Genomic DNA, 27,545 nt, shown 5'->3' on the forward strand with positions numbered 1-27,545 from the left:
GTTGTAAGACAGTAAACAAACTGTGCTTGTTCACATAGCTCCTCCCCTTTGACCCTACTGCTTTCTTTATGAGAGCAAAGGAAGTCGGTTTTGTGAGCATCCAGCCCTGATCTATCCAGAAAGCTCTTGCTTAAAACCTCTGACAGCGAGTTCCGCAAGCAATCAGTTGCAAAGGGCATGATGATCAAAGCTGATGTTGTGTTTCTTCTCTCAGTTCAAGGCAGCAATAACTTTCAATGGAGCTTTCTGTTTACAGGATGGAATATGTAAGTAATTCAAAAGTCATATCTCCTTCTAGAAGTCAGAGACCATTTCTGATCATGTCCGTACATGTCCTTAGTGCAGCATCTGTGTGACCTGCAGTTTGCTGTGTTGTCCTTTATTAGTGAGGCTCCTTTCTCCATGAAGCTATAAAGGAAAACAAAATGAAGACAAGGGGAAAAAAATGCTCAACATATTCCATCTTTAACACGCCTTGTAATCCAACATTGTAAGTTACAGTCAGTTATTTACATATTACATTGTAATTGTGTCAAATACAGCTTTAAATTGTTTAATACACTTAAGTATACAAAAGGAGAAATGGCGTCTGTGTTTAGTGTTTCTTTGCCCTGTGCATTGACTGCCCTGGTTGGCTGTGGCCTGGGAGAAGGGCTGGGGGGGGAGTGGAAGGTTGCTGCCTGACCCTCCCCTGAGGCACTGAGGGTCTTTACACCCCAGAGGCAACAGGGAGAGCACAGGGTAGGGGGCACAGTGGATGGCTTTCTTACTTGTCTGCTCTGGCAAAAGCTGGCTGCGCTTAGGCCTCTCCTGGTAGAGATTACTGCTTCCAAGTATGTTTATTTTAAGTAATATAATCTCAGGAAAACGTTATCTAGGGAAAAGAATCCTTGATGTCTTCCCAAAATATTTGATAACATGATGGGCAAATCAATAACAGACATGACATTTCAAGTGTATTTTCATTCTATCCAAATAACATATAAACATGAAAGCACTGTTATATGATTAAATCAGTTTTGCCATCTCTGGTGGTGACTGCTAATTACCTACCCTTTTTTTTTTTTAACTTTTATTTAATGAATATAAATTTCCAGTGTACAGCTTATGGATTACAATGGCTCCCCCCCCCATAACTTCCCTCCCACCCGCAACCCTCCCCTCTCCCGCTCCCTCTCCCCTTCCATTTGCATCAAGATTCATTTTCAATTCTATTTATATACAGAAGATCAATTTAGTATAAAGATTTCAACAGTTTGCACCCACATAGAAACACAAAGTGAAACATACTGTTTGAGTACTAGTTATAGCATTAAATCAAAATGTACAGCACATTAAGGACAGAGATCCCACATGAGGAGCAAGTGCACAGTGGCTCCTGTTGTTGACCCAACAAATTGACACTCTAGTTTATGGCGCCAGTAACCACCCTAGGCTGTCATCATGAGTTGCCAAGGCTATGGAAGCCTTCCAAGTTTGCCGACTCTGATCATATTTAGACAAGGTCATAAAAGACAGGGTGAGGATAGTAACCAATGATCCTAAGAGTGGCATTTACCAGGTCTGAACAATTATACAGCATTAAGTGAGGAAGAGGACCATCAGTACACACAGGTTGGGAGTCGAGCCATTGGTGGTAGAGTAGAGGTTATGATTACAAAGGAATGAGGCCCAAGTACGCTAGACAGGGTCTAGAACAAAGGACAGAGTCATTATTAGAGGAGCTAAGAAAGGTGCTGTCTAAGCTACAATTAAGTTTTCTGATTGAGAGGCAAATAGAACCTGATAGAAGGGACTTGATAATAATCTGTTGGGCTTTAGGCCTTGTAAGTGAAGAGGCCCAGACCTACCTATCTCTTCACATGGGGTACATCCTAAGGGAGGTGTGAACCTCCTAGGAGAAGGCACTCTGTTGACTTTCATTACTTGGCTGGCCTGGGAGGAGAGCTGGCCAGGTAAAGGCAGGTGGCATCTCTAACAAGAAATTTACAGTTCTGCCTGCAATGTTGCTGACCCTACTTGACCATCCCCTCAGCTGCAGTGGTCACTTTGGAAGTTGGGCTGAGTGAAGGGCTTTTCAGCTTAGAGCCAATAAGATCTGTGGCTCTGACCTGGGCATCCTTCGACTCCAGGGCAGGTCCATTTCCAGTGATCCAACTCTTGGCAGAGCTGCCAGGGCTCTTCACAAGCTGACTTCTGCTGAAGCCCAGGCTTACCACATTGAAAGCCACTGCAGTGGACTGGCCTGTTGGGTCTCCTTGAGGGCAGATCGCTGTACAGATCAGCCATTAATAGGCCTGCCACCCATTGCTTCTGATGCCGAGCTTTCTTTTCCTCCTGGTTTGTGTTAAAGCAGACCAGAGGATGCAAGTCAAGGGAGTGCCCAAGTCCCATCTCTAATCTTCGGTGGCCTGAACTACAAGTCTATAGTCACAGGCATGTTCTGTAGTAGTTTTTCTAAGGTAGACAATGCCCATGAGGAAAATTATATTCTCACTTTAAAACTTTCTTTCCCTTTGGTCTGAAAGGGAGGTTTTTTCTACTTACTGTATACTTCGCTGTTGGCGAAGTAAATCTAGCTATGAGATTATTATTTAAGTTCTTATTTTGGCTATGCTATTACAGAAAAATGTTAGCCATCTCTTTTATAAGGTCTAAAGATTAAATTGTGCGTCCTACAGATTCCTTCATAATAGAATTAGTTTCCTACCTTGAAGAGAATAGAGAAATGAAAGAACAAGTTGGGCTTAGAATAGAGAAATGAGGGAGCAAGTCCTAGATTGCTTGCTGACAATAGCAATATTACATGAATACTTAGCAAACCGTTTCAACCATTAGATAACAACTTAAGAAAACATTTACCAGAAGGTCCAATGCCTTCTATAAATTTTAAGAATCATGTATTTGAAAATACCTCTTAAATATCTAACATGGTGTAGTTTGTTTAGCCAGTAAACTTAAGCACAACCATCTAAAATGTTTTTAGTTTCTTTCTACCAACAAGTTTAAAACATATGATACACAGATTCAGGTCACACAAATTAAAATGTATCTTTGATTGATTTTAGCAGCTTAAATTTATGGACAATCTTATCTATAAGCCATTGAAAAGAAAACTCTTAACAGAATTTCCCCATGTGGACATACAATATGTACACACATATAACATAGCATAATAGACCAATATAGCAATTTTAATAATAGCTTTTAAAATCTTTAACTCTTTTTGTAGATTGCCAATTGATTTGAATTGCTTTTTGTTTTTAGTAACCTCAGTTAACCATACTTTCTCTCAGTTGGTACTGTTAATACATTATTGGCTTCATCTGTTTACAGAGCCATCCCAAAGTACTGAATACAATAAAAGTGGCTGGAAAAAGTCCATAGGAACCTATAGGAGGACAGCTAAACACAGAACCAACAACGCTTTAGTTTTATGAGCAGCACATCATATATAACTGTGGATGACAAAAGACTTTAAGTTGCCATGTTTAAAATTATAAACTCATCAACCAACAAGAGGCACTTGCTTACTTCACAGTATTTTTGAAAGCACCTGCAGGATTTTACAAGTATTTAACCCTTTAGGCCTCTGGGGCTTTCTCATTAAGATAACTATCATGGCTAGTAACACAAGATCATTAGACTTTTTAATTCTCAAACATTTGTATTAATAGCATTTTCCATTATAGAAACTTAAAGTGTGGTACCACATCACATCTTGACAGTACTTCTAATATAAGCCAAATAGCCTGATTAGTTGATGTCTCTATAAGATGAGAGACATAGGTCCTTCGATTTTTTCAGTTGGGCCCAAACTGGAAAAACCAAAGTCCAGGATTTACTGGAAATTTTAGAGACCAGATTGTTTGAAACTTTAATTTTTTTGAATGCCTGTCAAGAATGCCATGAAGGCTCAAAATCCAAAATATCTGGTTGAAATAAGATTCCTTAAAATCATGACATAACATAGACCAAATTTGATCATTGTTACAAGGTGATTATTCAAATCTTTGAAAATAAGCACATATTTAAATAACCCATAGCTCTTAATAAAAATTCAGCTGTTTTTGAACAATTAGAATTTAACAGACATCAAGAGAACATAATAGATTACTTTAACACATTGCTTTAACAGAGCATCAGTGTTTAGTTCTATGTCAAAGAGAAATTGAGCTTCCTGTGATCTTTTGCTGTGAGGTTTCCTTCCTTTACCTTCTTTCATATTGGTGACCATGTTTCTGTGTTTCTGTGTGTAACACATCTTTAAGCATCTTTTGCAGGGCAGGATGAGTGGCAACATATTCTTTCAGTTTCTGTTTGCTATGAAAAGTCTTAATTTCACCTTCATTCACAAATGAGAGCTTTGCAGGATATAATATTCTGGGCTGGCAGTTTTTCTCTCTTAGTACCTGGGCTATGTCTCACCATTCCCTTCTAGCTTGTAGGGTTTCTGATGAGAAGTCTGCTGTGAGTCTAATTGGAGATCCTCTAAGAGTAATCTGACGTTTCTCTCTTGCACATTTTAGGATCTTTTCTTTGTGTTTCACTGTGGTGAGTTTGATTACAACATGTCGTGGTGAGGATCTCTTTTGGTCATGTTTATTAGGGGTTCTATAAGCTTCCTGTACTAAGATGCCTCTGTGCTTCTCCAAACCTGGGAAATTTTCTGCTAGTATCTCACTGAAAATGCCTTCTAATCCTTTCTCCCTCTCCATGCCTTCAGGAACTCCTAGAACCCGAATGTTAGGTTTTTTAATAGTATCCTGTAGATTCCCGACAATATTTTTTAGATTTCTAATTTCTTCTTCTTTTCTTTGGTTTGCCTGTTTCCTTTCCTGTTCTCTGTCTTCTAAGTCTGATATTCTCTCTTCTGCTTCGCCCATTCTGTTTTTAAGGCTCTCTAATGTGTTTGTCATTTGATCTATTGAATTCTTCATTTCATTATGATTTCTCGTCACTATCACAGTTTCTTGTTCTACTAGTTGTTTCATTTCATTTTGATTCCTCCTTAATATTTCATTTTCGCGCAAGAGATTTTCTATCTCGTCCATTAAGGATTTCTGTAGTTCAAGAATTTGTTTTTGAGAACTTCTTAATGTTCTTATCAATTTTTTGAGATCTGCTTCTTGCATTTCTTCTATCTCATTCTCTTCATAATCTTGAATTGGGGTGTCTTTTTCATTTGGAGGTGTCATAGTGTCTTCCTTGTTACCTCGGTTTTTGCATTTGTTGTATGGCATGTTGGAGATACTTGGTTTCTTCACTGTGGTGTTTTTTCTTGTTACACTATGGCTCTATATTAAGTGGACTGTCTGCTTTCGGTGGAGCCTTAGAGGCTTGAGATGAGTGTGGCCTGACAGCTCTGTTTGGTTCCTCAGGGTTGAGGGTGTGTCAAAGATGATACTCCCAGGTTAGGCGTGGTAAATCTCTCTTTCTTTCTTTCTTTTTTTGATTCAAAAGGGAAGTAATTCCGCACAGCTGAACGTAATTGGAGGTAGTTAGCAGGCAAATGATATACCCACAGGAGCCAGAGATTGGAAGCTCTTTCCCAAGGACCACACAGGGAATCTGTGCTGCCCTCAGTGTGGGCTCCAATTCTCCTGCAGTCTCCCACTGGGTTGCCAAGTTAGATCCTAATCTCCTGTTATTTCACCCCTCCCCCCAGAGTCAGGTTTTTCTGCTAGGCTCAGGATCGGTGCAGACCTGAGGTCGCCCTGCTTATGACTATGTCCAAAATGGCGCTTGCTCTTTGTCTTGCTAGCCTTTGAGAGGTGAGCGGAGAGAGAGAAATTCGTGTCCGTATCGGTCACTTTTTTTTTTTCCTCTCTCTCTTCTAGTTAGCCTGGTGAACTTTTCCCCACAGAGTTTCAAGCCTTGTTCCCTCTAGTCTCCTCTTTCCGCTTGCCCGCTGGTTTCTCGGGCTATTAAGGTTCGGCTCACCTCCCGTTCCAGCGCTGGTGTGTTGAGTCTGCCGCTGGTGTCCCGAACTTGGGCTCCCACGCTCTCCACGCAGGTCCACTGTGAATCACTAGTTCCAGAAGAGTTTCCTCTGCTGTTTCTTCCCCTACTCTTCCTTGACCCTGCAGTATCTCCACTTTTATTAAACTGTCTCTCCCCCGGACTAATAGTGTGCTCCCTTCCTATTCCGCCATCTTGCTTTACCTACCCTTTTAAAAACATTTTCTCTGGGCTGGTGCTGTGGTGTAGCAGGTAAAGCTGCCACCTGCAGTGCCGGCCTCCTATATGGGTGCTAGTTCAAGTTCCGGCTTATCCACTTCTAATCCAGCTCTCTGCTATGGCCTGGGAACGCAGTAGAAGATGGCCCAAGTCCTTGGGCCCCTGGTTCCACGTGGGAGACCTGGAGGAAGCTCCTGGCTCCCAGCTTCAGATCGGCGAAGCTCCGACCATTGTGGCCACCTAGGGAGTGAATCAGCGGATGGAGGTCCTCTCTTTCTTTCTGCCTCTCCTTCTCTTTCTGTGTAACTCTTTCAAATAAATAAATAAATAAATCTTTTTAAAAAAATGTAGATCTTGTTATCTAGTCTGTACTTGGTCATATGGGCAATGAAAGGGTTGATGATGTGGTGGCATTACATAGTGAGGTGTGGCTACCAAGGAGCCTGCCTCCATGTTTGTTGGCTAATGCTCATCCTTTGTGGGAAGAGAGAAGCCTTAAACTCAGTGCATGTGGGTGGTGTTGCAGCCTAATAGTAAAGCCTGTGCTGCCTGAGACGCCAGCGTCCCATATGGATGCTTGTTTGTGTCCCAGCTGCTCTGCTTCCAGTCCATTTCCCTGCAAAGCGGCAGAAGATGGCCCACGTGTTTGGGCGTCTGCCATCCATGAGGAAGACCCAGATGAAGCTCCTGATTTTAATCTGGCCCAGCCTTGGCCATTGCAGCCACCTGGGGAGTAAACCAGCAGATGGAAGATCTCCTAGTGTGTGTCTCCCTCTCTCTTTAATTCTGATTTTCAAATAAATCTTAAAACAGTGCAGATATTTTAAAGAATATTCAGAATGTGCATCATGATAGGTATGGAAATGTTAACTTTTAGAAATACAACTACTAAAAGGAACCAAGGTCTGCCTGGTGAGGAAATGTACAGGAGTTGAAGATTGTGTTATCTGATAGCAAGAAGTTGTCAGAGACTTATCTGAGTCATGGCAGAAAGGGCTCCAGGGGAGTTGCCAGTGACCAATGGAGGGGGTTTGAACATTAAGAAATATATACAGTAGCTGCGGTGGACTGTCGTCCATCAGATAGGTTAGAATCTATAAGCTGATGGTGATGGCTGGAGACGAGAACTTACTGGTTTCCTTTGCAGGATGCTAGTGAACCACCTTGTGGTTCCGAAAACCAGTCAGTAAAGGCAAAGTATCAGCCACTTGAAAACCTGTGCAAACTTGCTTTTGTATTATTGCTAAGTCACAAGCAGACGAGGTGGACACACCCGTTTTGTGTATCTTCATTCTGCTCTTTTGTCTGTGGCTACAAACGCTAGTTCAGGGCTGTCGACATCCAGAATCTTAGTGCCAGAGCTGGTGTAGGCGTGAACGATGCTCCGGTGTGTAAAGCTCTACCCACCCCTGCCCCAGCACAAGGCCCCCTTCACCCTGTGTTCAGGCATCTGCATGCCTCACGCCTCCTCTCCCTCCTCAGGCCACCATACTTTGCATGTGAGGAGTAAACAGCTTTAAAATTCTTTGTTTTGCTAGTCATTCTTGGCATTCCTCATTATCTTTAGCATAGCTTTTACATCATCTGTTTGATGGCATATGGAAGAAAACATAATTCATTCCTGATATATTTGTTTTCTGCATACACATATCCCCCTAATAAATTCGGTAAATGTTAAATAATTAGGTACTTGGTATATAAAATGGTGAATATTGTGCAGAGATCGTTATAGACTGTTACATTTAGTTTAAGAGGTCTTTTTTTTTTTCTCAGCTCTTTGATTAATATCTATCTAGGGAAATCAGAGATTTTGGATGGGCTAAGAATACTCTTATCACTTTTCCCATTTACAATGTTAGGTTCCCAGTATCCAAGTATACATTATATTAGTCAGCTTTTCATTACTATAAGTTGAATACCTTAGAGAGGTTACTTAAGAAGGAAGAAGGTTAATTGAGGCTTATGATTGTGGAGGTTCACAGTCCAAGATGGGCAGCCCATTTAATGTGGTGTCTGATGAAGACAGTAGACAGCAGTGCGGGTACAGGGAGGACCACAGGAAGCGGAGAGGGGAGCTGATATAACCAACCCTGTAGTGAGAACTACCTTTTAAGGGCAAGCCCCCAGTGACCGGACTACCTCCCGTGGAACCCACCTGTTAGTCACCCTAATTAGATTATGCTTCCACTCTCTTCAGCATCATTAGCTTCCGACTTTGGTGTTTAAACATGTGTGTGAATTGGGGAGCCAAATTCTGTTCACCCCGTGGTGGTTGCTACTCACCAAGGTTTAAAACAGGAAATTTATTCTAGAAACCTTGATAAGCACTCTCTACATTTACTCATCCTAGCCACAGGATTGAATTGCAGCCATTTGTGATTGCACCTGCAAGGGTCTCCTTTTCGTCAGTCCAGTGGCCCCATGGCCTCTGCCAGGCACAGCTGCTCCGTTCTGGGTTTGGACTTCTGCATCTCACTCCACAGGGCCCTAACCATCCAGTTCTCCATAGACCCCATTGACTACTGGGTCCATGAATGTTCCTACTCTGTCATCTCTCTCCTTTACCCTAACTTCCTCCCCACTCTGGTTAGATGTCATGGTCCTTTCTGATAACCACTTCCTTGCAAATGATCTTAACAACACACCCCCACCACCTCCCCAACCCCTACCCCCACCCCACCACAGGGGGAAATGTAAGGACTAAATAAGTTTTGTGCTATTGAAGTGCTTTAGACAGTGTGTAGTACCTGCTCAGTGTCTGCTTCTGCTTGGGCTTAGCTTCCCTCCTCTCTCTCTGCACTTGTCTGGCAACATCCCAATTTATCTGACTACTCTGTGCCTGCCTTGCAAATAGCTAGAAACTGCTGGGGTCAGGTGAAGAGGGGTGGCTCGGACAGAGACCCATGATAACTCATCTTCTTGGCCACATACTCAAATGTGTAATGGATTTTATCCTACTGTATTTCAATAGGATGTTTGCTTTTCCACTTTGCAAAATATGCATTCAGATCTCTTTCTTCAATCCACCTCTAGTTCCAGACATTCTTGGGCATAAATAACAGGAGACCCCATTTCAGCTGTCTTTAAGAAAGTAGAAATACCCTGTAACATTCCAAAAGCCACAAGGCAACGCATCTTCAGGGTGGGTAAGTTTGATAGTTTAGTGACACTTCTCTGCTGTGCCATCTTCAGTTTGCCCATTCATCATGGCCTCAAGGTGGCTGCTGTGGCTCCAGACATCAAGTGAATGTAACATCATCCTGGAGGAAGATTAGTTTATTCCTGGAGTCTTTATTTCCATGGAGGATGTCTTCCCTGTAAGATTCTCCAGCGTCAGCACCACTTTGCTGGGGTAAAATGAACTCGCTTACCCTAACTGACCCTGCTCACCACCTCTCCCTCATGGCAGCCACAGGGCCCTCCTTCCTCTTGACTGTGCCACGCTCAGTCCCACCTTTAGACTTTCACCGTGCTGAGCTCGTTGTGGGTAGTTTTCCTAATTCCTGTGGCTGCCTGGGTGCTGTTTCTATGTTGGCCTCCCTTTTTTCCTGACCACCCGCCTGAGTGAGCCATCCAGGATGCTCTCAGAGCCTTTCCCCACTGGAAACTCCAAAGCACTCCTCACAGTTTGCTCTCTTGTTTCCTAGTTGTTTTCTTCCCTCCAGCCTGCAAGGTGGTCTGTCTGGTACGCCACTGTGTTCAGCACCTGGGACAGTGCCTAGCACTTACTAGGTTGCATCACCAATAAATAATTAATGCTATTATTAAAAAAAAAAAAGATAATCTGTTTTATCAAGACATAGGAAAATTACTCATTATGTGACTGTGTCACTCATGTTTAATAACACCTAGGTGACACACTGGAGCCCGGGGTCCTAGACAGCCTGCTTGTCACTGCCCTTACATTGCCCTGAGCCCAGCAGGACCCATTCAGGGCCCTCCATGCTGGGAAATTGCATGTAGTCGGTCAGACCTGACGTGGGCGCCTGCCTGTCCAGCGGTGTCACATCAGAGAGGAGCCTCTGCACCCCTGGGTCGCAGCTGCAGGACCCTCTCCTGTCCAAGCTGCGTGCAGTAGGAGGAGGGAGGTCAGGAGGCTTCCTTAGGGAATGACAGTGTACTCCACTGCTTGTCAGAGGATGCTCTCTTCCCAGTGGCTTCCTGTTCCCCAGAGGAAACCCCAGACCCTCTTAGGCCCATAGGACCACAGAATCTGGCGTGCCTCTGGCGAAGTTACTTTTAAAGTGGAGCAGAAATGTTGGTGTTAAAAGTTTTCTCTTTAGGGCCGGTGCCGCGGCTCACTAGGCTAATCCTCCACCTTGCGGCGCCGGCACACCGGGTTCTAGTTCCGGTCGGGGCACCAATCCTGTCCCGGTTGCCCCTCTTCCAGGCCAGCTCTCTGCTGTGGCCAGGGAGTGCAGTGGAGGATGGCCCAAGTGCTTGGGCCCTGCACCCCATGGGAGACCAGGAGAAGCACCTGGCTCCTGCCATCGGAACAGCGCGGTGCGCCGGCCGCAGTGTGCCAGCCGCGGCGGCCATTGGAGGGTGAACCAACGGCAAAAGGAAGACCTTTCTCTCTCTCTCGCTCACTGTCCACTCTGCCTGTCAAAAAATTAAAAAAAAAAAAAGTTTTCTCTTTAGGATAGCTATTCCTGTGATATATGTTAGAATCCTGGATTCCCTGTGAGTCATGTTTAGTTTTTTGTGTCATATTGCGCTATTAACTTATATCTGTAAAACCTTTGCTCGCTTTGTCATTACTGAAAAAGATAAAAAAATAAAATTTGAAACGATAGATTTTGTATGCCTGAGGATGGTCGGGGGCAGTTGAGTTACCCTTAGTTCCATAGAAGTAAAAAGAGAGCGTAGGCCGTCAGTCTTTAGTCTTTGATTGCTGCACATGGAGGTATTTGTGCATTCACACTCACAGCAGCATCATACCCAAGAGCCAAAGGGTGGGAGATGAATAGATCAACAAGATGTGGTGTGTGTGTATGTGTGTGTGTGTAATGGGATATCACTCAGTCTTAGAAAGGAATGCATTTCTGACAGCTGCTGCATTGTGAGTAAACCTGGAGGCCACGGTCCTAAGTAAAATTAACCAGTTATAAACAGACAAGGTCTGTGTGACCGCACTTGCGGAAGGTACCTGGAGTGGATGACGTGTGGCGGCACTGAAAGGCCAAGGCTGGGATGCAGTGCTAGGTGCTGAGCCTGTATGACGTGCCCTGTTCAATGGGTTAGAAAGCTCTCTCCAGCTCTGTGCCTGTGACTTCCACACCAGGTCCCTCAGCAGACTTGTGCGGGATCCTGTTTAGGAACAGTGAGCTGCAAGCAATTCGCTTAACGGAGTAGATCTGTTTCATAGTGTTGGTTTCTACCTACAGGATGTTACTTTGTTAAGGTTTTTTTTTTTCCCCAAAATCCTAGTTTGTGGAGATTGATACTATAAAAAGAATGATAGGATAAATAGAATAAATTTCATGGATTTGGAAAATGTTGAGTGTCAGCTCAATAAAAGGTGCAAGAGTTGTTAATAACGAAGGTCGCCTCTATTGGTTTGACCAGTCTGCATTAAGCCTTTCACGGAACGCAAAGATGAAGTCAGTTTTCTCAAAGTTCTCATCAGCTCCATTAGTAAGCGTAGTTATCTGGGTCATGTGTGGGGGCTTCAGATCGCTCGTGGAAAATGTGTGTTATGAAGAAACCACGTGTGGATTGTAAAACTTCTTCGCACTCAAGTAAATGTACCTTTGAATTGCATTCGCCACACTTTGTGGCACGTGCCCTGGCATTCCTGGGTCTGTGCTCGTTGGCTGCCACCAGAATCCATACGTGACTGGGGCCTGCCGCACAGCGTGCCCCGTCCCCTGAGTTCTCAGCGGGTCCTGCCTGTCCTCACCACTCTGAGCAGCGTCGTCGTGTCATTTACGGGACAATTTCAATCTCAGTGGCTCCTTCCTTTCAGACCCGTTTTCTGCCATATCAAGTAAACACTCAGTCTCTCTGTCTCTAATTGGGCAACTTAAATCCCTAATGATAACTCCATTGTCCAGAAGTAACATTCATTCCTTTATCTCTGAAAACACGCTTTTGGAAATATAAGTCCTTGGGGCCGGCACTGTGGCGCAGTGGGTTAACACCCTGGCCTGAAGTGCCCGCATCACATATGGGTGCCGGTTCTAGTCCCGGCTGCTCCACTTCCCATCCAGCTCTCTGCTATGGCCTGGGAAAGCAGTAGAAGATGGCCCAAGTGTTTGGGCCCCTTCACTCACATGGGAGACCTGGAAGAAGCTCCTGGCTCCTGGCTTCGGATTGGCGCAACTACAGCTGTTGCAGTCATCTGGGGAGTGAACCAGGAGGTGGAAGACCTCTCTCTCTCTCTCTCTTTGCCTCACCTCTTTCTGTGTAACTCTTTCAAATAAATAAATAAATCTTAAAAAAAAAAAAAAGGAAATAGAAGTCCTTTTCCAATTCATTGACATTTTGTTTTTCTTTTTATCACCCTTATTTTCTAAATACTGGTCCTGGTTCTTAATATGGTTTGCTTGGTAATAGTGTCTTAGTCTCTGTGCGTCCACGTCAGGCATCTGTCAGAGTGTCATTGCAGAAGGAAAGTGTGCCTTGAAACTCATGCTCTTCTGTACACACACACACTTTCCATAGTGATGTGAGTAGAGAGTGATTTCCCTTTCCTGTTCAAGGAAACAAAAGTTATCAAAGCCATCCAGCTCAAGTGTTGGATAATAGAGGGAGTGGAGACTGGCAAAGCAGAGGACATTGCAATTAAAAGGCGCAGCTGCTGCCGACTTCCAGCTGGAGTTTGATTACTGGATGGAATCCTAGATCCCCTTCTTAAGTTAGTAACTACTGTGGGGGTGGGGCCCCCTTAAATGAAGGGAGCGTGTGCTGAAGGTCGGCTATGGTTTGCTTTTTCTCTTGCAACCTGGCATTAGCTGCTCCTCTGCCTCCGAGTCACGTGTGCCCCGGGCCGCCTGGCAGCTATTTGAGGAATCTGTACACACATCCTAATGTTGCAAGTACTTCCTGTTCTTCTTGGTGGAGATGGAGGCTAGGCCTGTGTTAGCTGCTTTTGTCTGTCTCTGTGTAGTGAGAGCCTGGCTTCATCCCTAGTAGAAGGTTCAGGAGTGAATGTTACGTGGATCCAGTGAGCTAGGCAGACGTCAGCCACACACAGGCATCTATTACTACAGGATTACTCTGACCTAAGTTCATCCTACACCATGCTGCTACACCGCTGTGTTCCCCTGGAGTCCGAGAGCCAATGAGCTCTCAGAGTCCCCACAGTAGTAAGGGGCGAAGTGGAAGTCAGAACCGACGCAGTGTTCTGTCTCCCTGAGCGGCTTCTTCCCCAGCCCCCGGAAGGAGGGTGTGTTTGTGTGAGAGCAGCTTCGATGAGGAGAAGCTATTGGGGGTCAGCGGGCCTGAGAAAGTCTGTCTAAGCTGCAGTCTGGCCCCCTGAGGCAGCGCTGTGTGTTCAGCCCTGTCGGCCTGTTGTCACTGACCTGGACTGGGGGCGGGGGGGTGCAGGCCGGGCTCAGCAGTGCCCAGCTACAGAGCGGGGAGCTGCAGTGCAAAACCTTTCTCGGTACCATTCTCACATATTTCTTGGCGTGATTTCATACATGAGTTAAGAAGTTCCGTTTGGAAGTAGTTTTCCAGTTAGTAGTTTTGACATGTGATCGTCCCGGGTTTCTTTGACAGGTGAAGAGGTATATGACACTGAATTACTAAAGAGGTCCTCACCTTTCTGTCTCCTCTACCCCAGGGGGCACCCAGAGATTACCCCGCGCCATCGGAATGTCCCTGGCCAAGGAGCTCATCTTCTCCGCCCGTGTGCTTGACGGCCACGAAGCCAAGGCCGTGGGCTTGATCAGCCACGTCCTAGAGCAGAACCAGGAGGGCGATGCTGCCTACCGGAAGGCCTTGGACCTGGCGAGAGAGTTTCTACCTCAGGTACTCGATTCCTTCCCCGTGACTGCAACACAGGGCGTGAGGCACACACCTGAGATGTCCTTGGCTTGGGTTCCAGATAAGCAGAGGCGTGCTAACTGGAAAACTAGGAATCCTGTGTTGGGTTAGCATTAAGATTTTCAGAATTTAGGGCCGGCGCCGTGGCTCAACAGGCTAATCCTCCGCCTTGCGGCGCCGGCACACCGGGTTCTAGTCCCGGTCGGGGCACCGATCCTGTCCCAGTTGCCCCTCTTCCAGGCCAGCTCTCTGCTGTGGCCAGGGAGTGCAGTGGAGGATGGCCCAAGTCCTTGGGCCCTGCACCCCATGGGAGACCAGGAAAAGCACCTGGCTCCTGCCATCGGAACAGCGCAGTGCGCCGGCCGCAGCGCGCCTACCGCGGCGGCCATTGGAGGGTGAACCAACGGCAAAAGGAAGACCTTTCTCTCTGTCTCTCTCTCACTGTCCACTCTGCCTGTCAAAAAAAAAAAAAAGATTTTCAGAATTTAGATTAGGAATTGAACCCTAATTTTAATTCTGAAAACTCTCCCTTCACTCCCCAGCTGGTACTCTAAGCTAAGCCCCACTGAGATGTAGGGAGACGCAGTGGGTGGGCTGCCACGCTGCACCCCCCCCCCCCCCCAGGTGGAACTCCCTGAAAGGGCTGCTTGTGGTGAGAAAGGAGGCTGGTCTGTGGAAGCCGGTCCTCCGTGCATGGCTTCACTGGAGGGAACCTGCTGGAGGAGCGCACTGTCCCTCTGCTCGTGTGTTTGCTATGGTGCTGCGAGCCCTCGCGTGTGACTCCTCTGTGCACGCTGTAACACCTGTAACACCTGGCCCTCTGCACGTGTGCTCACCTGACTGTGGCCGCCCTCCCCGGTAGGGTGCTGACTGTGCGCTGCTGCTCCTGTTGTAAGGGCTTCTCTTTCTGTCACTTTTCCAAATACATTTTTCAAAGATTGCTTTATCTGAGATCACACATTAAAAGGTTTTCATGTAAGAGGAAGAGGCCTCTTTTGCTCTATAAGCAGTTAATGATATCTCCTTGTTCCTGATGGAGTTTGAAGTTTTGTGGCTCCCCTAACCATTTCTGGAGTCAACATAGCTTTCTGTCCAGCTCAGGTTCCTTCCTGCAAACAGGACTCAGAGCCTGATTCGGGGGCCATGGATTTCCTTTAGGAATGTTTTGAAGTTTCTCTCCAACATATTGCAGATGGGGTTGCACTGCAGAGTTTGTTTCTTTCTCTTTTAAAACAAAGATTATTTATTTGAAAGAGAGAGAGAGAGAGATCTTCCATCTTCTGGTTTACCCCCCAGATTGCCACATTGACTAGGGCTGGGCTAGGCTGAAGCCAGGAGCCAGGAGCTTCATCCAGGTCTCCCACGCAGGTGCAGGGGCCCAAGCACTTGAGCCATCTTCCACTGCTTTTCCAGGCCATTTGCAGGGAGCTGGGTCAGAAGTGGAGCAGCTGCAACATAAACAGGTGCCCATGGGATATGGGCGTCACAGTCTCAGGCAGCGGCTTTACCCACTGTGCCACAGTGTCAGCCCAGTGGAATGTGTTTCTAAACCACACTTCCTGGTATTTGTAACAGTCTGGTTCTTCTTAATTAACTTAGGCACTTTTTGTTTTTTGGGTAGGGCTCATATTTAACTTGTTGCCTACATAAGGTAAAGCAGCCTTATGCTTACACTTAATGCAAGTTCAGATGTATTTGTTGAATTGATGGAGAGCAAATAAAAAAAAATATTTTTACTGCCTTTAAAAAAAGAGTCTCAATATGTTTGATGTTTCTCTCCAAAATATTAGGGAGGTGAGAATTAATTAAAGGGAACAGTATCAGAAGTAATAATTTAACTAAGTATTGGTTTAGTAAAATCCCATAGCTTAACACTCAGTGACCAAATCATATCTCAGTTGAAGTAAAGGTGTGTTTGTAAAAGGTCCTGGGATAACTCTGATGCTGATATTCACAGCTGCCCTGGCCTGTTGACAGGTATGTTCAGCCCCCTGCTTCACAGTGCCACAGAGGGGGTTTTACTTCCTATGATCCTTCACAGTGGGTACTCACTGTCCACGTTGTGTGGCCTGAGAACAGGCGCACCAGCCTGGCACAGCCTGGCGGCCGGCTGTGTCCCACCTGCAGTAGCCCAAGCCACCAACCTCTGCCCTGTGCATGCCTCCATCCCCTATCATCCAGTAGTGAAAACAGTAGTTGTTACAGTTGATTCTTCTCTAGGCCCAACAGATGTGTAAGGGGAGATGTTGAATGACCAAAATGTGTGACTGCAAAACCACATGTACAAGACACTGAGGGAAGCTTCAGCTGAACTCTTTATTTTTACCTTTGTTACTTGTTACAGAATAGTTACTCTCCCAAATGATGAGAAAGCTGCTGTAAAGTTAGTATTTCTACATGATTTCTGTGTTCATATCTTCATTTCTCTAGAAAATGACGTGTAGAAGAAGGGGCATCGACTTTGTTTCAAAGGGGAAACTAATTAAATCAAGTGCTGTCTCTATTGGCATTTTAAATTTTCAGTGTTCTCTTTCCCTCCCTCCCTCCCTCCCTCCCTTCCTTCCTTCCTTCCTTCCTTCCTTTTTTCTTTCTTTCCTAAACCTTGATATCCAAAGTGGAGTCTGTGGACTGGCCGCCTGACGTCTACCAGGGGCTGTTGAATCCTGCAGAGCCCACGTGTGCATCCTAACAAGGGGGTGGGATCGTGTGTGCCTGCTAGTCTGACAACACCTCTTTTGGCTCTGTTGGCAAAGAAAATGGGCAAGTGAAACATGCTGCTCTGAGAACTTGCTTGATTCTCAGGAAAGACGTGGTGCCTACTTGCGCCACACACGCAGGTCCCTTTAGAGGATCACACCTGGGTGTTTAAGTACTCTACCCTGGGAGAACCACCGCCTCCGGAGAAGAGCTGTGAGCACAGGACTCGGGAAGAGAATTTACACAGATCGAATCTGATGACAGAAACCCCCAGGGAAAACGGTGTTGCTCATGTATTCATCGTGTTAGAATCCCTTATTGTACCTGTGATTTAGAAATTGCCATGTGTTTTAATTCAAGAACATTCGGGTCAGAATGCACCACTGGAATCACATTCCTCACCCATGAACAATATTTTAGGCATTTAAAATGAGATCAAATAACCAAATTCCGGCTGGGGGACGCTGGTTTTCTCTGGGGCAGTTGGTGAGTGTTTGGCTTTGATAGCAAGCTGTAGTGTTTCCTTCTCGCAGAGGGAGTCTAGTTCTTCCCTCCATGCCCCGTGCACATCCTGAATGACACGTAGACTGTGCTTTTGGGGTGGGAGCACTGCCTAGGGTACACATCTTCCTGAATCCACATTTGTGGTGGTTAGCTGTCAGTGCTAATGCAGGAAAGCTACAGAGCCCGTGCCTGAAGTGGGCGGCGCTGGACCTCCAGAGCCTCGTCTCCAGCCCAGACTTCTGTCCTGACCCCTGACCAGTGTGGGCTGAGCCAGAGCCCCTCCTTTACTTTCCCCTACTCTTAGGGAGCGTTGAAGAAGAATGAGAAGCCCTCAACTGACCTGCTGACCTTGCAGAATCTACAGTTTGCTACATGATGGAATAGTGTGGAATCTAATGTGATTACAATCACTGTTTAATGAACACCTTGAAAGGCTTAGTAAAGAGAGGTTCCATCTGATATCCCACACAGCCATTGTTGCCTGTGTTGTGGATCCAGCAGTGGAAGTTTCTGGGTTTTTGGCATTATTTGCGTAAATAGTAATTAAAATCTGTATTTTATAATTTGAATTTTAGGGACCTGTTGCAATGCGAGTGGCAAAATTAGCAATTAATCAAGGGATGGAGGTAAGTTCCTTAATGTTTAAATCTGTTGTTCAAGTGGATAATGGTGACTTAATTTAAATGAACCACATTCAGATATGTACTTGATTTTTCTTTCTTCTAAAATATAGCTATTTGAATGCCACTGTTACTGAAAGTTATTGAAGTTCCTTCTAACTACATCATTGATTTCATTCTGCTTATAATTATTGCTGATTTAGTGTGATAATCAAAGAATTAAATAATTTCACCAATGTCCTGCTGCTTATGGCGTGCTTATTATGTTTGTAAATTTAATATCTTTTATTTAAAAGGCAAAAATAGAGAGGGAGAGAAACAGAGCTCTCCCATCTCATGGTTCACTCTCCAAAAGCCTATAATAGCCTGGTCTGATTCAGGCTGAAGGCAGGCACGTGCAACTCAGTCTGAGCCTCCCACAGGGGTAGCAGGGATCCAAGCACTTGAACGGTCACCTTCTGCCTCCCAGGATGTCTATTGGCAGGAAGCAGAGCAAAGACTCAAACCCCGGCATTCCGGTATGGGATGTAGGTGTCCCAGTGACATCTTAACTGCTGTGCCAAATACCCACCCCAGAAACACCACCTGTACCAAATACCCATTGACGTAGTAGATTTACCATCTGGCAGTTTTTAGAAGAAGACGTTATGTGTATTCTCAACGTCACCATCATATTACGGAAAACTTTCAAGGAGGACCTCCTAGCTCAAAGCCGAGTCCAGCTCCTTCCGCCTTTAACGTCCCTGGGTACATTCTGCAGAGAGACAGAGGAACAAGGTGACCCTGTAGGGGGCCCTGGGGTTATCCTGGAAGGCGACTCCAGAGGAGTACAGGCTGTGGGGAGGAAGCCAGGAGAGACTCCGTGGGTACCCATTTCCTTTGAATGCTTAACTCCAGGTGTTAAATTCTGGTTGAATTTAGGGAAGTTTGGAGAAACATATTTCTTTGCAGACACAGAAGCTACTATATCTTCCTGTGCTAATAGTAAAGAGAGATTGAGTTTGTTAGCAGTAAATGTTGCTTTATAAGTTTGCAAAGTATTTGGTTGGTTCACGTGAATACTTAACACTCACAATACTGACAGTTCGATGCTTTTTAAAGGCCTGTTTCATCCTGACAGTACCCCCATTTGGTAGGAACTGCAGCCTTCTCCTTGTTCAGAAATGCATCTCGGAAGCAGAGAGGTTCAATTACTATCCCCAGGTTGCACAGCTCCCAGGGGATCAGGTCAGGACTTGATCCAGGAAGCCAGGTCTCCTCTGCTGGTCAGACTTCCAATCTGCTGTTTCATGGGGAAGGGTTCTGGTTTAGGGAGATAGGGTTATTCGATTTGAATTTATGTTGACTTTCAAATGCTACGTTTTTCTAAAAAGAACCATATTTTCTCCTTAGGTTGATTTAATCACGGGGTTGGCCATAGAAGAAGCTTGTTATGCTCAGGTATGTAAGCCCATTGCAGGTTCTCCGAGGGACCCTCGCGTCTTGTGGTTCCCTTCTGTATCATTTGAATGAATTACGTGATACCAGTGAGCAGATTTACCCTCTCGCCCATTCCAGAATCATTACAGAGGGCTCACGTTGTTTCTGCTGTTCCGTTGTTATCAGCTCCTAAAACAATTCAGTTCCACAGACTGATGGATGGCACTGGTCTTCAGAATTTCGAAAGCTCTTAGAATAACTAAATAAAATCTGTGCTCAGCTGTCCCTCTGGGCTTCTGCTGTCTTTCGTGGAGTAGGCCCGCCTTCGCTGCAGCGTGGAGAGGTGGCCGGGCAGCCAGGGAGTGTGAGGCTGCCACGCGGTGTGGGTGTGGGAGACTCGCTGGCTTTTCTGGTTCCTAGCCTTCTCTCTTGCCCACTGAGAATTCACTAATGAAATTACGTTTTCTTTCTTTCTATACAAATTAGTAGATCTTTCTATACAGGAACGAGGTGTTTTTCTTTTTTTCCTGAAAGATGTAACTTTGTTTTAGGGCATCTAAAATAGCAAAAGAGTTTTGTCCTACTTTTCCCAAGTTCGAAACTATGTGAGCTTCCCCTGAAGCATGGCGAAGCTGTGAGTTAGAGGCAGTGTCCAGGGTGTTCCCCTGTGCCTTGTCTCTGTGTGCAAATCACGTGTGTCACGGATGAGCTCGTGTCCTGAGTGAGATCAGTTATGAGCGTTTAGCAGTGGACAGCCTCAAAGCACAGTCAGTCCTAAACCGCCGCCTAGCCACGTCAAAGGAGCAGAAAGCACAGGAGGTGTTATTAACATAGACACCAATAAAAGAAAGATAGCTGGAAAGACCCCATTATTGGGAGATTAAGTGGGATATTATGTGTCAAAAGAAAAAGTCTCAAGGAATTTTCAAGTATTTTGAACTAAATCAAAATGAAAATACAACTTAATCAAAATTTGTGGGATGTTTCAAAAACAGTGTTTAGAGAGAAGTTTGTAGCGCTGAGTGTAAACGTTAGAAAAGAAGAAAGATCTAAAATCAGTAAGCTTCCAGTTTCTTGGAAAACTATAAAAAGGAAGAGGCAATTAAATCCAGAGAAAGCTGAAGGCAAGAAATCATAAACATTACAGCAAGAATCAGTGAAATGAAATTGAAAATAGGAAAACAGTAGAGAAAAATCAACAAAACCAAAGGCTGATGCTTGGTAAAGATCTTTGAAATGTACAGACCTTACCCAGTTAACCAAGGGAAAGGAGAGAAGAATAAAAATCACTAATAGTAGTATCAGAAATAGGAGAGAAGCTGTCGTATCTGATCCATGAACATTAAATAAAGCATATTATGAGCAGCTCTTTGTCCACAGATTTAATAACCTGGATGAAAGGGGCCATTTCTTTTCTTTTTATATTGAATTATTTAATTTTTTAGAAAGAGTGACCAACAGATGCAGAGAAAACGCCCATTTGCTGGTTTACGCCCCAAATGCTTGTGATGACTAGGGCTAGGCCAGGCCGAAGCTGGGAGCAGAGCTCAATCTGGGTCTCCCACGTGATGGCAGAGACCCAGCTGGTTGAGCCATACCTCTACTGCCTTCCAGGGCATTAGCAGAAACTGGAATCAGAAGTGGAACTGGGACTCAAACCGGGCGCTGCAGTCTGGGGTGCAGACATTCCAAGCAGCTGCCTAACTGCCATTCCAAATGCCACCCAACAGCCACTTTCTCAGAGCACAGCATCTTTCAGAGCTCACACGAGGAGAAATAGATATTCTGAATAGTCTTATTTTTATTTAAAAAAAAAATCAGCAATTAATAGCCTTTCAAAACAGTGGGTACCAGACACAGTCTCACTGATGAAATGGACCAAACATTTAAATTAGAAATGATAGTAATACCACTCCTTTGCAATTTCCAGAAAATAGAAGGAATACTTCCCAGTTCATTTTGAGGCCCTCATTATCCTAACACCTAAAAGAGAGAAAGACATTGCAAAGTAGATGTCTCTTCAGTGTATAGACACAAAAATTCTGAATAAAATAATAGCAAACTGAATCCAGCAGGGGAAAGAATTGCATACCAGGACCAAGTGGGATTTATTCCACATATGCAAGGCTGGTTCAGCATTTGAAAATCAGTCTATTCAACTTATCATATATCAATAGACTTAAGAAGAACTAGTGCATGATCATGTTCATAGATCCAGAAAAAGTATCTGACAAACTCCCACACTCATTCATGATAAAAACTCTCCCCAAACTAAGAATAGAGGGGGATTTCTTCAACTTGATGAGAACATCTAGCAAAAGTCTGCTAACATTTAATGATTAGGAACAAAGTACAAGGATGTCTCTTCTCACTGCCTTTTCAAAAACAGCATACTGGAATTCCTAGCCAATTCAGTAAGACAAAGAAAAGTTTAAGGTACACAGGTTGAGAAGGAAAAAATAAACTGGTTCACGTATGACATGATCATCTATGTAGAAAGTCCCAAAAAAGTCAACCAAAAATCTCATAAGCAAGTACAGGAAGATTTCATGATACAAGGTTAATACAAAAAAATCAGATGTTCCCGTGTATATCAGCAATGAGGCCCTGAATTTTTAAATTAAAAATATGATGCCATTTTCATTAGCATGCAGAAAGTCAAAAACCTAGGTGTAAATATATCAAAATATGCACAAGATCTACAGGAGGAGAACTACAAAATTCTGGTGAAAAAACAACAACAAGAACTAAGTAAGTGGAAACCTATTATTACAGTGTTTATGGATAGGAAGAGTCCCTGTGGTAGAAAGTCAGCTAGTCCCATTTTGACACACAGATTTAATACAATCCCAGTGAAAATCCCAACAAGTTATTTTGTGGATATTGACAAACTGATTGTAAATTTGTGTCAAAATTCTGAGTATCAGAACAACCAATGCAATCGTACAGAAAAACAAAGTTGGAGGACTGATGCTGCCTGACTTCAGGACTTAATGTAAATCTACAGAAATCAAAATAGTGTCATTGTGGTGAAAGGAAAGGCAAAGAGACCAATCAGACAGAATAGAGAGCCCAAAAAGAGCCTCAACATCAGTAGGCTCAACTGATAGTTGACAGAGTAGCAACTTCAAGTCCTTAGAGAGAGGTTAGTCTTGACTTAACTCAAAAAGGGTCATACATCTAAATGTAAAGTTAAAAACTATAAAACTCTTAGAAGCTAGGAGATATTTGCAGTGACATCGGGTTTGGCATTGGCTTTTTGGATGGTTTTTAATTCCATTCTCCATTAACTTTCTGTAGTACCCTTGTACAGATAGCAAATAATCATTTGAAAAGATGTCAAAAACATTTCAGTGAGAAACTACAAGTTCAGCAATGAGGTAAAGGCTGCAGACACCAAGTGCTGATGAGGGTGTGGAGCTCCAGAAACCCTCCGTGGTTGCTGCTGGAATGTCAAATGGTTCCGCCACTTGGGAAGAGTTTGGCAGTTTCTTAGAAAGCAAAATACACTCTCATCCTGTGATCCAGCCATTGAGCTCCTTGGTGTTCATAGCCAAATGAGTTGAAAACATGGCCACACAAAAACCCTGCACACCAAGCTTTATTCACAATTGCCCAAACGTGGAAGCAACGAAGATGTTCTTCTGTAGGTGAATGGCTAAATGGTGGCACACCTATACAGTGGAATAGTAACTCAGTGATAAGATACAAGCTGTGAATCCACGCACTGACGTGAAGGAAACTTTAAGGCACGTTGCTGTGTGTGAAGAGTTCATTCTAAAAGGACTGCACACCATATGGTTCCAAGTCAGTGACATTCTGGAAAAGGCAAAACAGAGACAGTTTTGAGTGGTGGGGCAGAGATGAACAAGTTGAGCACAAGAGATATTTTGGGCAGGGAGACTGTTCTGTGTGATGCTGTGATGATGGACATGTGTTATGATCTGTCTGTCGAAACCCATAGGACGCAGACCGCAATGAGTGAACATTAATGGAAACTACTGATTTTAGTTAATAATGTTTCAGTATTGGTTCATCTCTTGTAACAAATGTACCACACACATGCAAGATGTTACTAACAGGGGAAATGGCAAGGCAGGAGGCCGTGTGTGGGAACTCTATTTTCCACTCATCTTTTTTGTAAATTTAAATTGCTCTGAAAAACAAAATCTTTTCATGTTTTTCAGTAGATTTGAAATAGAGAGCAAAAGCATATTTGGAATAAGATTGTTCAATTTAGTTTCCTAATATAGATTTCAACACTTTAGAGTGTGCTTCTAGTTTTCTTACGCAATGCTTGATAACTTGACTGTTGTTTTTTTTCATCTTTGGTATATGTCATGCATTTTGTTTTTCTTAGACCATTCCAACGAAAGACAGACTTGAAGGACTTCTTGCTTTTAAAGAGAAAAGGCCCCCTCGCTATAAAGGAGAATAGAAGAAACAAGTTCTGCAAATGCCACTGTAATAAATGTACCTCTGGAAGTATCTTTCAGATCCACTCTATGCCTCAGCACATGGAGTCTCAATGACCAAAGTGAAGAGTCAGTTACTCGTGTGGTGTACAAAGTGTCTGGAATGGACCCATATGTGTATTTCATTCTGATGTGTATTGTTTCATCTCCATTCAGATTTATAAAGCTCATAGTGTATATTGTCAAAAACAAATTAAAAATAGATACACATTTTTAAATATTTACTGCTTATGAAACTTTCCGTTCTTAATTTTTAAAATGTGAATAATTTATATATTGCACATTCTAGGGGATAATATTGATTGTATGTCTACTGTGCTGCATTAAGAAAATAAAAATATTTCTGTATACCAAAAATGTGAAGTTTTACCAAATAAGATTTCTAAGTTATTACATACATATGAACAGATACATACATCTCAACCTGCAAAGTGAACTGGATAGATATTCTGAGTGAAAAACTACCTGATACAAATAAAATTAGTGGAAAATAAAATCTTGGGAATTTTTCTTTTACCCTAGTTTTTTAACCTGAGTAAGCCATTGCACGTTGGTTTGAGAAGAGACAGCGGGTCCATGCTGTTTGTGTCAGCATTGAATATAGCATTGGAGGTGAGGGACTAGTGCAGCCAGAGATGGGCCAGTGAAGTCCACGGGAGGCGGCGTTCTCTTGTGCTTCCAGGACCTCCTCCCAGCAACTGGCCCACCCCCTGGCCTCACCAAGGCCGGGCTGATTCACAAGGAAGAAAGAACATGGTGCAGCTGGCCCATGGACGTGCTTGGCACGGTGGGTGCAGAGTAACGTGGAGACTGCTCTCTGTTTCCCTGCCGCCAGCTGACTGCATGTGGTTTCTGCAAGGGAAGGAGGGGCACACAGCAACCCTTTCTCCTCTGCTGACAGATACAGCCTGCCCGCCTACCCAGGCCAGAGCTCTCCAGTGTCTGAGGTCCTGCAGCCGTGCTTGGTGGCGGTCGGGGGGTGTAGAAAGGAAGAACAGTATCGCGCTCTCAAGTAACTTGATGTAGCTTCCATTTTATCAAACTGGACTGCTTCTGAGCCTGGGCATGGTGGATTCAGCACCTGTCCCTGGTGTGTCGGGGGCCCCGGAGCACCCCTTGCACCTTGCTGTCACGCGGCCCAAGTGCCTCCCTCAGGAGTTCCCCTCCTCCACTGCACGTGGACATCCTCGTCCCAGGACCTTCCCTGAAATGGTCCTTCTTTGGTTTGGGAAGTCGAAGCCTGAATCGCAGTCCTAAACTTCTGAGGAGAGACAAAGGTGGACCCAGCGGCAGCTGCTGTTCATCCTGCCGGAGTGGGCAGCCTCTGTGTAGTGCGCATGTGCCCAGGTAAGCACTGTTTTGCCTTGATCTCCTTAGGCGCTGAGACTAGGCAGATTTATGGTGATTGCTCAGCTGATCAGAGTATACAGAAGGGGCTTATTAAAACGCATGGCAGGCCCCCTGGTGCTTATCCCTGCAGCCCTGCACACTTGTTTACTCATCAACTTGCCGAGCTGTTCTTTTCAGGTGTGATAATTTGCAAATAAAGGGCTGGTGCTTGTTTTCATAGTCCTCAAAAGGTTCCAGGGCCACCTTGTCCCGTCAGTGACATGCTAAAACGCCACTTCCATTTTTACTGAGTAGGAAATAATTATGTTAATGGGAAAAAGATTATTGCGTGTGCTGAATGACTTCTCTCTCGTACTGTGGATTCCTAGTCTGAACTACTCTGGCTGGTTGAGCACCATTTAATTTCCAGCAAATTTGCACTAAGTCACTGGAGTGTGCAAGCGTACTTCAAAAAGTACATGGAATTAAGAGAAGTTTATGTTGGTACAAACATATGTCTGTTCTCTGTACAAATGCTTACCTTCCACTGGATTTTTTTTTAAACCAATCCATGTTCAGGACTTTTTAAACCTAATATATTTTCATCTCTTTGAAAGGCAGATAGTGTTTAAAAAAAAAAAAAAAGATTTATTGGCTGGTGCCATGGCTTAACAGGCTAATCCTCCGCCTTGTGGCGCCAGCACACCGGGTTCTAGTCCTGGTTGGGGCACCGGATTCTATCCCGGTTGCCCCTCTTCCAGGCCAGCTCTCTGCTATGGCCCAGGAAGGCAGTGGAGGATGGCCCAAGTCTTTGGGCCCTGCACCCGCATGGGAGACCAGGAGAAGCACCTGGCTCCTGGCTTCAGATCAGTGTGATGCGCCGGCCACAGCGGCCATTGGAGGGTGAACCAACGGCAAAAAGGAAGACCTTTCTCTCTGTCTCTCTCTCTCTCACTATCCACTCTGCCTGTCCAAAAAAAAAAAAAAAAAAAAAAAGATTTATTTATGTATTTGAAAGGCAGAGTTACAGAGGTGAGGGGTGGCATGAGGCATCCTCCATCCTCCATCCACTGGTTCGCCAAATGCCTGCAACAGCTGGAACTGCGTCAATCTGAAGCCAGGGGCCAGGAGCTTCTTCTAGGTCTTACGTGAGTACAAGGACTTGGGCCATCTTCTGCTGCTTTCCCAGGCCATAGCAGAGAGCTGGATTGGAAGTGGAGCAGCCGGGACTAGAACGAGCGCCCATATGGGATGCGGGTACTGCAGGTGGCAGCTTTTCCCTCTACGCCACAGCGCAGGCAGACAGTGAACTTCTATCCACTGTTCCACTCCCCAAATACCTGCAGCAGTAGGACTGGGCGAGGCCAAAACTTGGAGCCTGAAACTCAGTGTGAGTCTCCCCCGTGTTGGTGGCAGGGACCCAGGTACTGGAACTATCAGTTGTTACCTCCAGGGGTGACATAAGCAAACAGCTGGATCAGAAGTGGAATAGCCAGGACTCAAACCAGGCAGGACTCAAATACAGGATTCAGCACCCTTCGTGGTAACTTCACTATCTGTGCCAAATGCCTGCCCCCCGACTTGGGTTTCCTTACAGCAGAACAGCAGTCTTGGTGATCATTACACTAGTTCTCCCTTACCTGCAGTCTCGTTTTGCATAATTTTAGTTACCTGCAATTAACTTGTGGTCCAAAAATATTAAATGGAAAATGCCAGAAGCATAAGTTTTAAATAACTTTTATTACAGTACATTGTTGTAATCGTTCTATTATTTGTTGCTGGTAATCTCTTATGTGCCTAACTTGCTTATCACAGGTCTGTATTGGAAAGACCATAATATATGTGAAGATAGGTTCAGTATTGTGTGCAGTTCAGGCACCCACGGAGCATCTGAAGACCTGTCTCCTGCAGATAAAGGGGAATGGCTGTAGTCCTTGCTCTCTGGGAAGGGGCCTGCTGTACTGGCTGGTCTGCAGAATAGCCCCCATGCCTTCCCCCCGCACAAGTAGAGTGTGTGTGTGTGTGTGTGTGCACGTCCTCCCTCCAAACCCCGTCAGCATGGCACAAGCTGACTCTCCAGTGGATGCAGCCTGTGTTCAGCTTAGGTTTCAGAAGACTCGGAAAGGGGCAATGGTTCATCATGTCTAGCTACAGTTCAGAGGACAAAAACAAAGAAAAGCACTTGACTGTCCCTCGGAGCTTGAGAGCTGCTGGATCCAGAGTCATTGGCACTGGTTAATTTATAACTTGCCTGTGAAAGGGAAAGAGCGCTCCAAGTCACCGGAATTCTGAGGGGAGAGAAGAGCTCTGATAATGGCCAAAGCAGGAA

The 27,545-nt window shown here is 44.7% G+C and overlaps 1 protein-coding gene across 1 annotated transcript in view; it reads left to right on the forward strand.

Annotated features, from left to right (window-relative positions):
* Window positions 1-24,109, forward strand: part of AUH (AU RNA binding methylglutaconyl-CoA hydratase) — a 168,015-nt gene extending 143,906 nt beyond the window's left edge. The window contains exons 7-10 of the mRNA XM_062208586.1: window positions 13,970-14,157; window positions 17,949-17,999; window positions 19,386-19,433; window positions 23,773-24,109. Of these exons, the coding sequence (XP_062064570.1) occupies window positions 13,970-14,157; window positions 17,949-17,999; window positions 19,386-19,433; window positions 23,773-23,850 (365 nt within the window). The 3' untranslated portion in view covers window positions 23,851-24,109. The remainder of the gene's footprint in view (window positions 1-13,969; window positions 14,158-17,948; window positions 18,000-19,385; window positions 19,434-23,772) is intronic.
* Window positions 24,110-27,545: the final 3,436 nt, after the last annotated feature.

Source organism: Lepus europaeus, chromosome 12 (assembly GCF_033115175.1).
Source record: "Lepus europaeus isolate LE1 chromosome 12, mLepTim1.pri, whole genome shotgun sequence".
Taxonomy (NCBI): domain Eukaryota; kingdom Metazoa; phylum Chordata; class Mammalia; order Lagomorpha; family Leporidae; genus Lepus; species Lepus europaeus.